Here is a 13,534-nt window from a genome sequence, read left to right as displayed (position 1 = left end):
GGCCTGCCGGGCACTAAATGATCACTGCTCTCAAGAAATGTCCTGTTGTAGGTAACGGAAAAAGAATTCAAAACAGGGCCGACTTTCAAGAAAGCAATTTCAAGAGATTAACTTTACTCACCCTGTTGTGTTTTTTGTTTGTTTGTTTTAAAGCACGTGAAAAGATGTTCAACGTCGCCAACGAGTAGAAAAATGGAAATCAAAATGACAACGAGTTATCCCCTGGCACCAATCATCAAAAATTCTCCAAAGAATAAATGCAGCAGAGGACGTGGAGAAAGGGGAACCCAACAATGCTGTTGGGAGGAAGGTAAATTGGTAATACCCACAATGAAGAGCAGTAGGGAAGGTCCTTAAAAATTGAAAAATAGAGCTCCCATAAGATCCAGCAATCCCACTCCTGGGCAAATATCCAGAGAAAACCATCCTTCGAGTACACACATGCACCCCAGTGGTCATTGCAGTAAGATTTACGATAGCCGAGGCATCAAAACTACCGAAAATCCACCGAGATGAATGAATGGATAAACAAGATGTGCTACATATACACAGTGGACTATTAGCCAGAAAACACAATGAAATCATGCCATTTGCAGCAACATGGATGGATCAAGAGATGATCTCACTAGGTCCAGTAACTCAGACACAGTAAGACAAATATGATATCACTTACACCTGGAATCTAAAAACAGATACAAATGAAATAATTGACAAAACAAAAACAGACTCACAGCCTTAGAAAAGAAATTTAGAGTTGCCAAAGGGGGAAGTTGCAGAGGGGGGAGAGAGAAATTAGGAGGTTGGGATTAACACATACACACAAATATATATATACATATATATGTATGTATAAAAATAGATAACCAATGAGGACCTACTGGAGAGCACAGGGACCTCTACTCAACACTCAGTAATAACCTATGTGGGAAAAGAATCTGAAAGAGAACAGGTACATGTATAACTAAATCAAGCTGCTGTAAAACTCAAACACAGCATTGTAAATCAACCATACTCCAACAGAAAGTAAAAATTAAATTAAAAAAAAAAAAAAGAGGAAAAAAATGCCTACTATATTGCCCTGAGGCCTCGGTGACCTGGGCTGGTGTCACATCCCTGGAGCCTGAGCAGGATTGGGTCCCAAGGCTGGAGTATGCTGGGGCTGAGGGAGCTGGGTGGGAGAATGTGCTGGCAAAAGAGCCCCCCCGGGACCTGTAGTGCCTGGTCCCCTCTGCATGGGACTACAATCTCCAGATCCAGGCAGGTCCTCCTACAGCTGAAGCAAGCCTAGTGCACCCAAAGGACGGTGGACCCTCCTGGGTAGGAAGAGCTTTGAAAAGTCACCTGGTCTTCATGGGTTTGGTGGTGGGGTTCCCACCTCTAGCCTCGTTCCTTAGAGGCGCCCCCCCTACGTACCACAGCACCATCTGCATAGCACTTTTGCAGGGGTTGGGGATCAGTCTGTGGGGTGAGGGGATGAAGTAACGAGATGAGACGTAAGCCCTCGGGGTTTTCTTCGGGCATTTTCCATGTAATTTACAACCCAGGAATACGACTTTCTCTAAGGCTCTGGTTGCCGGAGTTACCAGAGTGGGGCATGAAGAAATGCTGCCGCCTTGTGGCCGTTTCTCATAACATCCTTAAAAGGGGGCTTATGGGCACTTATATTCGCAGGGCCTGCTGGGCAGTAAATGACCCCTGGTCTAAAGAAATATCCTGTTGTAGGTAACAGAAAAAGAATTCAAAACAGGGCCGACTTTCAAGAAGCCAATTTCAAGAGTTTAGCTTTACTCACACTGTTTAAAAAAAAAAAAAAAGCACAGGGATAGATATTCAACATTGCTAATTATTAGAGAAATGCAAATCAAAACTTGGACAAGGTATTATCTCGCACCAGTCAGAATGGCCATCAGCAAACGTCCACAAAGCATAAATGCAGAATAGGGTGTGGAGAAAAGGGAAGCTGCCTACACGCTGCTGGTGGGAATGGAAATTTGTGACAGCCACTATGGCGAACAATCTGCAGCTTCTTTAAAAAACTAAAAATAGAGCTACCATACGATCCTGCAATCCCAGTCATGGGCGTAATCCCAGAGAACACCATCATTCGGAAAGACACATGCACCCCAACCTTTATTGCAGCACTGTTTACAACAGCCAAGACATGGAAGCAACCAAAATGTCCATCGACAGAGGAATGAATAGAAAAGATGTGGTGAATATATACGATGGAATATTACTCAGCCATAAAAAATGAAATAGTGCCATTTGCAGCAACAAGGATGGACCTAGAGATGATCATACTAAATGAAGTAAGTCAGACAGATAACGACAAATATCATGACATAATTTACAGGTGGAATCTGAAAATTGATACAAATGTACCAATTTACAAAACAGAAAGACTCTCAGATTTAGAAAAGAAACTTACAGTTACCAAACGGGAAAAGTGGGGTGGAGGAGGTATAACTTGGGAGGTTGGGATTAACATATACACACTAATATATATAAAAGAGATACCAACAAAGACCTACTCTATAGCACAAGGAATTCTACTCAACACCCTTTAATAATGTATAGGGGAAAAGAATCTGAAAAAGAATAGATCTATGTCTATGTATAACTGAATCAGGTTGCTGGATGTCTAAAACAAACACAAGAGTGTATATCAACTATACTCCAATATAAAATAAAATTAAATTCAACAAAGTTTGAAAAACTAAAGTATGACAGAAATGAACTTATCTATGAAAGAACAAAAGACATACATAGAGAATAGACTTGTGGTTGCCTAGGGGGGTGGGGGGAGGGTTTGATTGGGGGTTTCGGACCTGCAGATGGAAACTATACATATAGAATGGATAAACCAGAAGGTAGTATTCTACAGCACAGGGAACTATGTTCAATATCCTGTAATACCCCATAACAGAAAAGAATATGAAAAAGAATATATACGTATAACTGACTCACTTTGATGTATATAAGAAAGTAACACAATACTTCAATTGTTAAAAAAAAAAAAAAAGTTGCCAGCATAGCAAATATAATTCTGTAAAATATAAATAAAGGTGATTTTAGTAGCAAAAGTTTTGTGGAAAAACCCAAATGTCTATCAGTAAGGGAATCCATAGGGAATTCCCTGGTTGTCCAGTGGTTAGGACTCCGGGCTTCCACTGCCGCTGGCCTGGGTCCAGTAAACTGTAGGATATTTGAATGATGGAATAAAATGTAGCTCTTACAATGAATGAATGGGAGTCCATATGTATCACCAGAGACAAGTCTCAAAAATGAAATGTTGAATGAGAAAGATATCTCCCAGGATCTCTTATTTCTAGTTAAAAACTGTGAAGCAAAACAACAATATAACTCACAAATATATACGGGTAATAAGGACGTCAAAATGAAGGTTCTGGCCTCTGGGGAGTAGTGAAAGCTTTGCGGACAGTAACAAAGGGGATTTTACCTTTATCTCTGAAATGTTTTCTTTTACATCAAAAAAATCTGAGCCCAAAATGACAAAATATTTACAATTTTTCATTCTGAGAGATGGATAGATGTGTGTTTGTTATATTATTCTTTATACTTTCCTCTATTTTTAAATTTTAAAAAGAGAAAATTTAAAGGAAGAAAGGACACAGGGATCCCAAAGGAACTGTGTAGAGACTGGGATTCCTGTGCAGCACTTGGGGAGACTAGTGGGCAGAGTTCTCGTCCTCTAAGAGGCACAAGGAAGATATATATATATATATATATATATATATATATATATATATATATATTGTTGTTGTTGTTTTGGTTTTTTTGTTTGTTTGTTTTCACACCACGCACAGCATGTGGGATCTTAGTTCCCCGACCAGGGATCAAACCCGTGGCCCCTGCATTGAAAGCATGGAGTCTTAACCACTGGACCGCCAGGGAAGTCCCGAGTTTTCCCTGATTTTCACGGGATGTGCATACCCCTCAAGTTGCACTTTCTCTAGAGCAGCTCCCAGAGGGCCCTGTGAAGCGGGTGGGGAGAAGCAAGCTGAGAAACCTTACCGTTTCCAGCTCCGATTCCAAGCTGCAGTTTTTAATCTGTGGGAACACCTCGCTGTACTTGCTGGGGTAGGCAGACGCCAGGTAACTTTTCACCTCCTCCAGGTTGCTGACTGTCAAAAAGCCATCTTCAAGGTCGAAAGAATTGGTCAGCAGCAGAATCACCCTGCAGAGCAGAGCAGCTGATTGACCTTTGCTGATTACAAAGGCCGCTGTCACCAAACCCTCTGCCTCTTCTGATTAGGTGAGGTCGCTCCAACAAAGGGAATCTGTTGACTGGTGAGCTTTTAAAGGGCAGGGTGATTGTGACCGGCTTTGAAGAAGCCTCACATAGGAACAGTGATGATCAAAGGAACCAAACCCACGCAGCTGGGCTATTTTAACCTCTGGACCAACACTGTCTGACAGAACTTCCTGTGATGATTGGTATGTTCTCCATCACTGCTGTCCAATATGGTACCCACTAGCCACATGTGGCAACTGAGTACTCGAATGAGGCTAGTGCAACTGAGGAACTGATTTAAAATAATTTACATTGAAATGGAAACCAATTTAAATCAAAATTTAAATCAATTTAAAATTTTAGTTAATTTTTTTAAACTTATTTATTTTTGGCTGCACTGGGTCTTCATTTCTCCACGCGGGCTTTCTCTAGTTGCGGTGAGCGGGGGCTACTCTTCGTTGCAGTGCACGGGCTTCTCATTGCAGTGGCTTCTCTTGTTGCAGTGCATGGGCTCTAGGCGCACGGGCTTCTGTAGTTGTGGCTCACGGGCTCAGTAGTTGTGGCTCGCGGGCTCTAGATTGCAGGCTCAGTAGTTGTGGCGCACAGGCTTAGTCGCTCCGTGGCATTTGGGATCTTCCCGGACCAGGGCTCGAACCCGTGTCCCCTGCATTGGCAGGCAGATTCTCAACCACTGCACCACCAGGGAAGTCCCCCAAATTTTAGTTAATTTTAAATCAATTTACATTTCAATGTTTACACTAGCCCCTTGTGGCTAGTGACTACTGTATTGGACAGCACACCTTCTGGATGATGTTTCGTATATTTTGGGTAAGGGGCAGCAGAAAGTAGATCCTGCAATCTCCATGACTCAGCTGGAGAGCTCTTGGTTACTTCTGAGGTGGGGAGATGGGGCCGAAGAAACTAAGGTTTATCTGTTGAATGCCCTATTGGTGCTAAGGGCTTTGCAGACACAAAACTGCCCTCATCCCTTCAGGCAGACGCCGACTTGCCTCATGCTCATCAGCTGCTGGTGGTTCTGATTTGAACCCTGGATTGAGGACAGCAAAGCCTGTGCCCTTTGCCCCACACCCCTTGAATTCTGGTGCCTGCCTCCTCCCAGGGACCCTTTCAGCTCGGGCCTTTGGAGGTTCACTGCCCCCCCGCCTTGAGGCCTGGGGCCCACCGTATGGCCCAGGCTTACTTGTTCAAGCAGCTTTCGTAGTTGAAGGTGGCCTTGAAGCCATAGATGGAGAAGGTGACGACGCTGGCAAAGATGGAGGTGGAGCTGTTGATGATGGACACGATGACGGTGTGCTTCTGGCAGTCGTTGGAGGGCTCGTTGTAGCTGGCGAAGGCGATGAGGCTGCCGAACCCCAAGCCGAGTGAGAAGAAGATCTGGGTGGCTGCGTTGATCCAGGCCTTGGGGTTGGCCAGCTGCTCCACCTGGAAAGCCAGCAGGGACAGCGCTGGAGAGCCCCGGGTGGGAATCCCAGGCTCTCAGATCAGCAGGGGGCAGGAGGCCCGGAGAGGGGAAGGAACTTGCCCGTGGCACACAGCCAGCCAGAGGCAGCCCTGGGCCCCGAACCCAGCTCTCCTGGCCCCATGCGTGCCCAGCCCGGTCCTCAGCAGATAAAACGCATCCTCATGTCCTACCCTCCACTGCCTCTTACCCACAGGAGGTGTGCAATTGAAAAGTGTAGGGTAAAATAACTTTTAAAGGTATTGAGCCCCTGATCCATGACCCAGGCACTGCACGGGTCTGGGCCTCCAGAAATGGCGGTGCTGGTGTCTAGGTCTGGGTTGTACCCCAGCACTAATATTAGGGGGCATTTGGAAGGTGATGGGGGCACTAATGGGGGGGGTGCTGCCAAAGTCATTTTGTTTCCAGGGACCAGATTTGCTAAATGAATAACTTGTCCTGCCCCAAAGGCAATGGTGGCCTCCCTTGATTAGCATCAGCTATGGGGTGACTGGGGGGCGGGGTGCCTGGGACCGGATCACGGAGAGCCCTGCGGAGTATGCAGGCACCCCTGTCGGGAGCGGGGTGCATGGAGGTGCGAGCAGGAGGGTGAGCTGACTGGCGTGACGCTCCTGGTAAACAACTTGGTCCACAGGCTGGAGGGAGGGTTTGGGGTGAGACTGGGGTGAAGGCCAGATGTGGGGCTGGGGTAGCAGTCGGTTGGGGGCAGTGAGGATGAAGAGGAGGGTGGACGGAAGACTTAATGCCCCAGAATTAGCAGGGCATAGGGACTGCCTGTCTGAGGACGGAATCCACGCCCCTCCACTGCCTGGCGGGCTCACACCCACCTTCCCCGGGTCCACTACTGTTGCCCCCACCCTTGGTCTTCCCCCTTCCACCCATCCTGGAAGGTGGCAGGATGCATGGGGGTGCCCTCGGGACCCCTCCCCTCCAGCCCATACCTTGGGAGTGAACATGTATGCCAGGCCGTTGGTGGCTCCGTGGAGCGTGAGGCCCCTGACCAGGTAGATCATGAGCACACAGTAGGGCAGCAACGCAGTGAAGTACACCACCTGCGGGCACCAGAGGGCAGAGTCAGCCTCCTGGAGATGCAGTGACTACAGGGCCCTTTTGCCCAGGGCAGACCCGCCATCCCCCCAAAACACCATGGCACTGTCTTGGCTGTTCGGGCTACTGATAGCTGGAAAGGTATCGAGATCCTTGGTCAGGCACAGGTTCCGAGTTTGGGAAACTGGGTGGTGGGATGTGGATGCCCACGTGTGTGGCCACCAGGAAATCTCTTATTTAGTGGGGAAGAGGGAACAGGTCCTAGAGACCTCTGTCCTCCACCCTCCCTTCAACCCGAACTTCTTCCAGAAAGGATTTGAGGCAGCCCACAAAAATACATAATCACATCAACATTTTAAAACTGCTAGATAAAGATATCTGCGTAAAAAGAAAATGTGGGCAATCCAGTAAGATAAGCCCAAAGAAAAGGGCAGCCCACAGAATAGGTGTGTGAGGTGCTACCCAGTTTCTGAGCCAGATTGATCTCTGAGCTTCCTCGTGGCCCAAGCAAAGCAGGAAGCACAATCACTTACAAGATTTATATTGTCTCTGAAAGGAAAAAAAAAGTCCAAGAGGTTGGAGGAATGTCAGGTATCCCCCAGGACTGGGGCCTGAGAGAAGCTTAGCCATGGGTGCCCTAAAGGAAAAGTCTTGACACTGGTGTCCCTATAATAAATACAATAGAAATTCAGTGATTTTTTATGAAAGGCCTCACTTCTAGAGGCTTTAAAATTGCACATCAATGGAATTTTTTGTGAACCAAAACCTTTCCCTGCTGACATACGTCATGGGTTCAGTAATGTTTTATCTTCGGTTTTCATGGTGGATTTAGAAGTAGCCTCTCATATTCTGGGTAATTTTAACTTTTACAAAGCCTTACAATAGTGACCTTCAAGTGCATGGATGCCCATCTAGGACTGGAATTTTTTTTCTGTATATCAACTTGTATGTGCACAAGAGCCCCATATATAAAGCAATGAAATACTTTGCAAGTTTTTTTGTTTGTTTGTTTTTGGTGAGAGCAGTTCCCTTAATGTTTACATCCTCCTATGAGAAATATAGCTGGTGACCCAAGTCCAGACGAGCCTGAGTGGCACCTGGCCCTCCATTCCCACTGAGGTGTGGCACCCATCTTCCCATAAATTTCCAAGGCCACCAGAGTGGTGCTCTGTCCCCTCTCACCCTGGGAATGGCAGGCAGAAGCGGGGTGTGTCTTCTATGATTGCTTCTTAACTGAAAACATTGAACTTGAGATGACTAATAAATCCACCTGAGATTACAAGAAGATAAACCAGGTCTGAGGTGGAAATGGGATAGGTGGAAAGAGAGGGCATCCGGCGAGTGAGCTGAAGGAAAACAAGAGACAACAGGGGAGGGGTGACCAATGTCCATAACCACTGGACACTTAGAGCAAGCCCATGGAATCTCCCCCCGTCCCCTCAGGTGAACAAGTTTCCCGGAAGGCTCTCTGGAGTCGAGACCAGGCTGGCTCACTTCTCCCCCATCAGGGAAGCTGGCAGGATTGCTGGACACATGATCCAGCCTCAACTATTGGGAAAAACCATTTCTAAATAATCTGAAAAAAAAAATCTTGGAGGGGTGAAAAGCAGATTCCAGCAGAGGAGGCCAGGACATGGCACACAGTCTTGAACAAAATCAATCCCCGTAAATAGAGCTGTTGGAGCTCATACAACTCAACAACAACAACAAAGCACAGCCCAATCCAAAAACGGGCAGAAGACCTAAATAGACATTTCTCCAGAGAAGACATACAGATGGCCAAGAGGCACATGAAAAGATGCTCAACATTGCTAATCATTAGAGAAATGCAAATCAAAACTGCAATGAGGTACCACCTCACACTGGTCAGAATGGCCATCATTAAAAAGTCTACAAATAACAAATGCTGGAGAGGGTGTGGAGGAAAGGGAACCCTCCTACACTGTTGGTGGGAATGTAAGTTGGTGCAGCCACTATGGAAAACTAGTGTGGAAGTTCCTCAGAAAACTAAAAGTAGAGTTGCCATGTGATCCAGCAATCCCACTCCTGGGCATATATCCAGACAAAATTATAATTCAAAAAGCTACATGCACCCCTATGTTCACAGCGGCACTGTTTGCAATGCCCAAGACATGGAAACAACCTAAATGTCCATCGACAGATGAATGGGTAAAGAAGATGTGGTATATGTAAACAATGGACTATTACTCAGCCATAAAAAGAATGAAATAATGCCATCTGCAGCAACATGGATGGACCTAGAGATGATCATACTAAGTGAAGTATGTCAGAAAGAGAAGGACAAATACCATATGATCTCACTTACATGTGGAATCCAAAATATGACACAAATGAACTTATCTACAAAACAGAAAGAGACTCACAGACATAGAGAACAGGGGAGGGTTGGATTGGGAGTTTGGGATTAGCAGTTGCAAACTATTATATATAGGATCAATAAACAACAAGGTCCTATTGTATAGTACAGGGAACTATATTAAATATCCTGTAATAAACCATAATGGAAAAGAATATGAAAAAGAATATATATAAATGAATCACTTTGCTATACCCCGGAAACTAACACAACATTGTAAATCAGCTATACTTCAATTTAAAAAAATAACTAAAGAGAGCTGTTGGGACACTTCTATCATGGAGAGAGGTGTGGCTTAAGCAGAGGAAATAGACACTAAGAATGCGTAAGTTTTCATGGCATGACATGTCCTCATCTAACAAGTTTCTAAATGATCTGGAAAAGGGATGGCCTCATTAAATCTCCAAGTTTGCAGATATTGCCCTCGGATCTTTTGGATCATGGTCATGATAATTTGGCATAGACCAATTGAAGAACTTTTTTTTATGAGCATAAACTATCAGGAAGCTTCAAGACGGGACAGAGTGAGTTGCTGCAGACTCTAAGCTTTCGCCAGGAAGATTCACTAGTCCCTCAGCTTGGCGGTGAGATGGGGTGTTGTTAGGGCTAAGATGCTGGCCACCACAAGGTCTCGGAAACCAGAAGATGTCCTACTAGGCATGGTACTGGGGCATCACAGGACACCTAAAATACCGTGGGTAGTTCTAGTCTTGATGCCTCAAGAAACACATGGTGGGGCTAGAGAAGGCAACTCAGATGGCCAAGAGGATGAGGACAGGTGGATTCTTGGGACCTTCAGAAGGGAAAAGCTGGGGGATTAAGTCATGAAAAGTGTCAGCAAACAGGAGGTGACTCACCAAACCGAGATGATGGGGGGTTTCTGGGGCAAAGCTGGGTCTGCCTGGCTCTGCCCTCACTACTTGGTGCCCTTGGGCGGGACTTTACCTCTCTAAGCCTCAGGCGAGTGGGACGGTGAAATCTACCATGAAGGACTGAAGATTGAAACAATGTGCCTGTCTAACCCAGGGTGAGAGGAGTGACTGAGTATGAGCAGGGCACACGGGGGGTTCAGAGCGCCTGCTGCAGCTTGAGAGAGACGGAAGATGAGGGAAACTCTCCAGGAGAACTTTCTACGTGGAGCAGATTAAAGAAGTGTCTCAGCCCCAGCAGGAGTATAAACCTGGGGACACACCGAAGAGAAAAGGTTTCTACATCAGGCCCGACAGCTCTGGAGGGTCACTGAAAGCAGCTTAGACCAAAGCTGAGTTCTGAAACTCGGCTGCACACCAGCATCACCTGGAGAGCTTTTAAAATCCCAGTGCGCAGGGGGCACCTCACAATGATCATTCTGGAACCTCTGACGGTAGGACTGAGACAGCAGGGTTTTAAAAGCTCTCCAGGTGGTACCACTATGCAGCTAGGGTCAAGAGCCGAGGGTGTCTTGGGGACATCTGCCAACGTGAAAAGTTTTCAAAGCAAGGAAAACTCTGTTTAGTTGCTTGGCACCCCTTGGGTGGTACGGGTTTGGGGCTGGGACAGAAATGCTCATCGTTTTAGGAAATGGGAAAGTCCTCATTTCGAGATTTAGGGTTGTGACTTCGAGCACCGCTGGCCATCTCTAGAGTCACTAGCAGGTGACTTGTGCCAGCATCCCTGTCCTCGCCCTCCCCCCCAGCGCAGCTTCTCGCCATTGTCCGGGGCCGGGGCTGACACCCCCCCCCCCGCCACCAACACACACACACACACACCGTGCCACCGTCACACACACACACCGTGCCCCCGTCCCACCTTGCCGGTGGACTCCGTGCCCCGCAGGATGCACAAGTACACCAGGAGCCAGGCCAGGATGAGGCACAGCGCCGGCTCCCACTGCACCGCCCCGCTCTCCTGGATGGACGGCGAGATGTTGAGGGTTTTCCGGTACCAGAAGTACTGCGTCGAGGAAGCCTTCTCACACTCCTCATCGTAGCCCGTACGGTTGCCATTCAGTGGGCACACGGACCACGGCAGGGGATCCTTTGGGATCAAGACAAACGTTATACACAGAGGTGAGGGCTGAGGCCAAAGGTCGGGGTGGGGAGGACGGGAGGTGGCCCTGAGAGGAGGCTCCTGGAAGAGGACGCTGGTCCCCAAAGGGCAGGCGGCTGAAGCCCCTGAAGGCAGACAGGGAATCGAGGGGTTTGTCACGGGCACGGATGGGGCTTGGGCAGAGGGGTCAGGCAGGGAGGGGCTCCACACTCCCAATCTACCGAATTCTACAGTGGGTCTGAGAGACCAAATCAAAGGGACAATGGCCAGACCATCTTTGACAAACGAACTCTGACCCACAACTTCTGCAGCCACCAGCCCAGGAACCCAAACCACAATTCCTGCAGTAATCAGCCCAAAGTGGACACGACTCGGTCACCGGCTGCAGCTTTCCAAACTTGTGTTCCCTCTAACTCAGGACCAAGTGGAAAAAGCCAAATACGCTCCCCTAACCAATCACACAGCTACAGTTTCCATGCCAGCATGCTCCAATCAGGGCACACCTGCAGCCTTCCGTTTCCCACTAGCACGATCTCCCGCTCCTCTGCCTGTCCTGCCTGGAGTTTCTGCCAAAGACGAGTGAAGGTGCTGACCTCCTGCTAACGAGCTCCGGATAGACAGCCTCTGCTTGCTCTCATTTGGGTGGTCTGTTTATTTCCACAAGCCCCTAGCGAGTCCTAGCATGAATAAGACTTGGGTCCTGCCCTCACTAACTGGTGGTGGAGACAGGCGTTTCCTACAACGGGCACTGGGTTTGGAAGTTAGAGGGGGACGCAGTTCAGCCCCACCACAGCCGTCTTCTGCGTCTAAGACAGAGACAACCCAGCACTGATGACTTCCTTCCTTTGAGCCTGAGTCAAGCTACACCTGTAGCAGTTCCACTCCTGGACTTTGTAGATAGAGCCAGTAAGAGCCTCTTCTGCTTCCGCTAGTTTGAACAGGGCTCTCTGTCACTTAGAAACCAAAGAGCCTACATGGTGCATGTACAATGAACACGACCCAAGGCCAAGAGCTTGAGAGAAGCTCTGAGCTGAGTGGGGGCGGGTGGTAGATTCTGGCTTGGAGGGGGAAGGGGGTCCCCCCTCTGCTCTGCCAAGACCAGCCCCTCGTTGATCAGATTTCATTCGACAAAAACTCTCCACTGACAGAAGCAACTCTAACCCCATTGGGTTCAATCCCTATATTTCACAGAAAACAGAAATGAGACCCAACGGCATCACTACCTGATGGGCCAGGGCCACTCTGCCCGTGAGTAGCTGGAGCCCAGGTCTGTCACCTGGAAAGTGCTTGGGACCCATGCTGGTAGGACCCCTGGCAGCAACAGGGGGCCCCTCACCCGCTAGAATATAAGAGCTGGTTTCTAGCTTCGACCTCAAATCTTCCCAAAGGCGACCACCAGCAATTCCTCCTCTCGAGAGGTGCCATCCACTGCCCCTCCCTGTGAACCTGCGCTGACCTGTGTCTTGCTTAGATCAACAGAATGCAGTGGAGTGAAGCTGTGTGACTTCCTGGCCTTGGCATCCCAAGGCCTTGCAACTGTTACTTTCACCCTCTTGGAAACCAGCTGCCCTGTACAGACACTCGGGCTTGACGGCTGAGCGAGGCGGGCTCGTGGAAAGAGTGGCCACGTGGAGTGAACTGAGGTGTCTGGCGACAGCCAGCACCGAGCCCCTGTCAGGTGGGAGGGTCCCTGTGGACCTGAAGCCCAGACCACAGTCCCCTGGGTTTGCCTGGCCCGTATGGGACTGACTGGGTCCATTCACTGGACCGTTGCTGTTGCCAGCCCAGCCCAGCCTGACTGCCAACCTTGGCTACACGTACATGACTTAATCACTCGCGAGGAGGGGAGGCTTTAAAAACTCGGATGCCCGGCTGCAACGCCAGTGACTCGGATTTCATTGGTCTGGGGTAGGTCCCGGGCCTCAGAATTTTAAAAGCTCCCCCAGGTGATTCCAGCAAGCAGCCAACATGGAGAAGCTTTAAAGTACAGAAGGACTTAAATTGACCAATTCTCAGCACCCAGACTCTCCCCCTCTGAATCAGTGGGTCAGGCAGGGATCGCTGCATCTGTGTTTGTAACAGCCCGGTGCTCCCGCAGGGAAAAGCTGGAGAGCCCAGCCTGGTGGGAGGTGGACAAGAGCACAGACCCTGTGGCTAGGCTGCCGCATCCAGCCTCCCGGCTACTCAACTCCCCTCTGCCTCTGGTACGCGCTGTGTCAGCACCATAGAGTGCGGTGATGATCACACAAGGGAATAGTTCTGAAGTGCTCGTGACTCTACCTGGTCCACAGCAAGTGTGAGTGTCTGTTGCTGCACATACTATCATTATGATGTGACCATGAAGGAG

General features: G+C 48.3%; 1 protein-coding gene across 4 annotated transcripts in view; it reads right to left on the bottom strand.

Moving 5' to 3' along the window:
• Positions 1–13,534, bottom strand: part of SLC6A20 (solute carrier family 6 member 20) — a 51,060-nt gene that overhangs the window by 17,624 nt on the left and 19,902 nt on the right. For all 4 annotated transcript variants that reach the window (XM_007168877.2, XM_007168876.2, XM_007168878.2 and 1 more), the window contains 4 exons: positions 10,948–11,175; positions 6,677–6,787; positions 5,457–5,698; positions 4,036–4,198 (listed from right to left, as the gene is read on the bottom strand). In XM_007168877.2, coding sequence (XP_007168939.1) covers positions 4,036–4,198; positions 5,457–5,698; positions 6,677–6,787; positions 10,948–11,175 — 744 coding nt within the window. The remainder of the gene's footprint in view (positions 1–4,035; positions 4,199–5,456; positions 5,699–6,676; positions 6,788–10,947; positions 11,176–13,534) is intronic.

The sequence above is a fragment of the Balaenoptera acutorostrata genome, chromosome 10 (assembly GCF_949987535.1).
Source record: "Balaenoptera acutorostrata chromosome 10, mBalAcu1.1, whole genome shotgun sequence".
Taxonomy (NCBI): domain Eukaryota; kingdom Metazoa; phylum Chordata; class Mammalia; order Artiodactyla; family Balaenopteridae; genus Balaenoptera; species Balaenoptera acutorostrata.
Note: the sequence above shows the minus strand (reverse complement) of the source record. Positions and strands in the feature narration are given on the sequence as shown.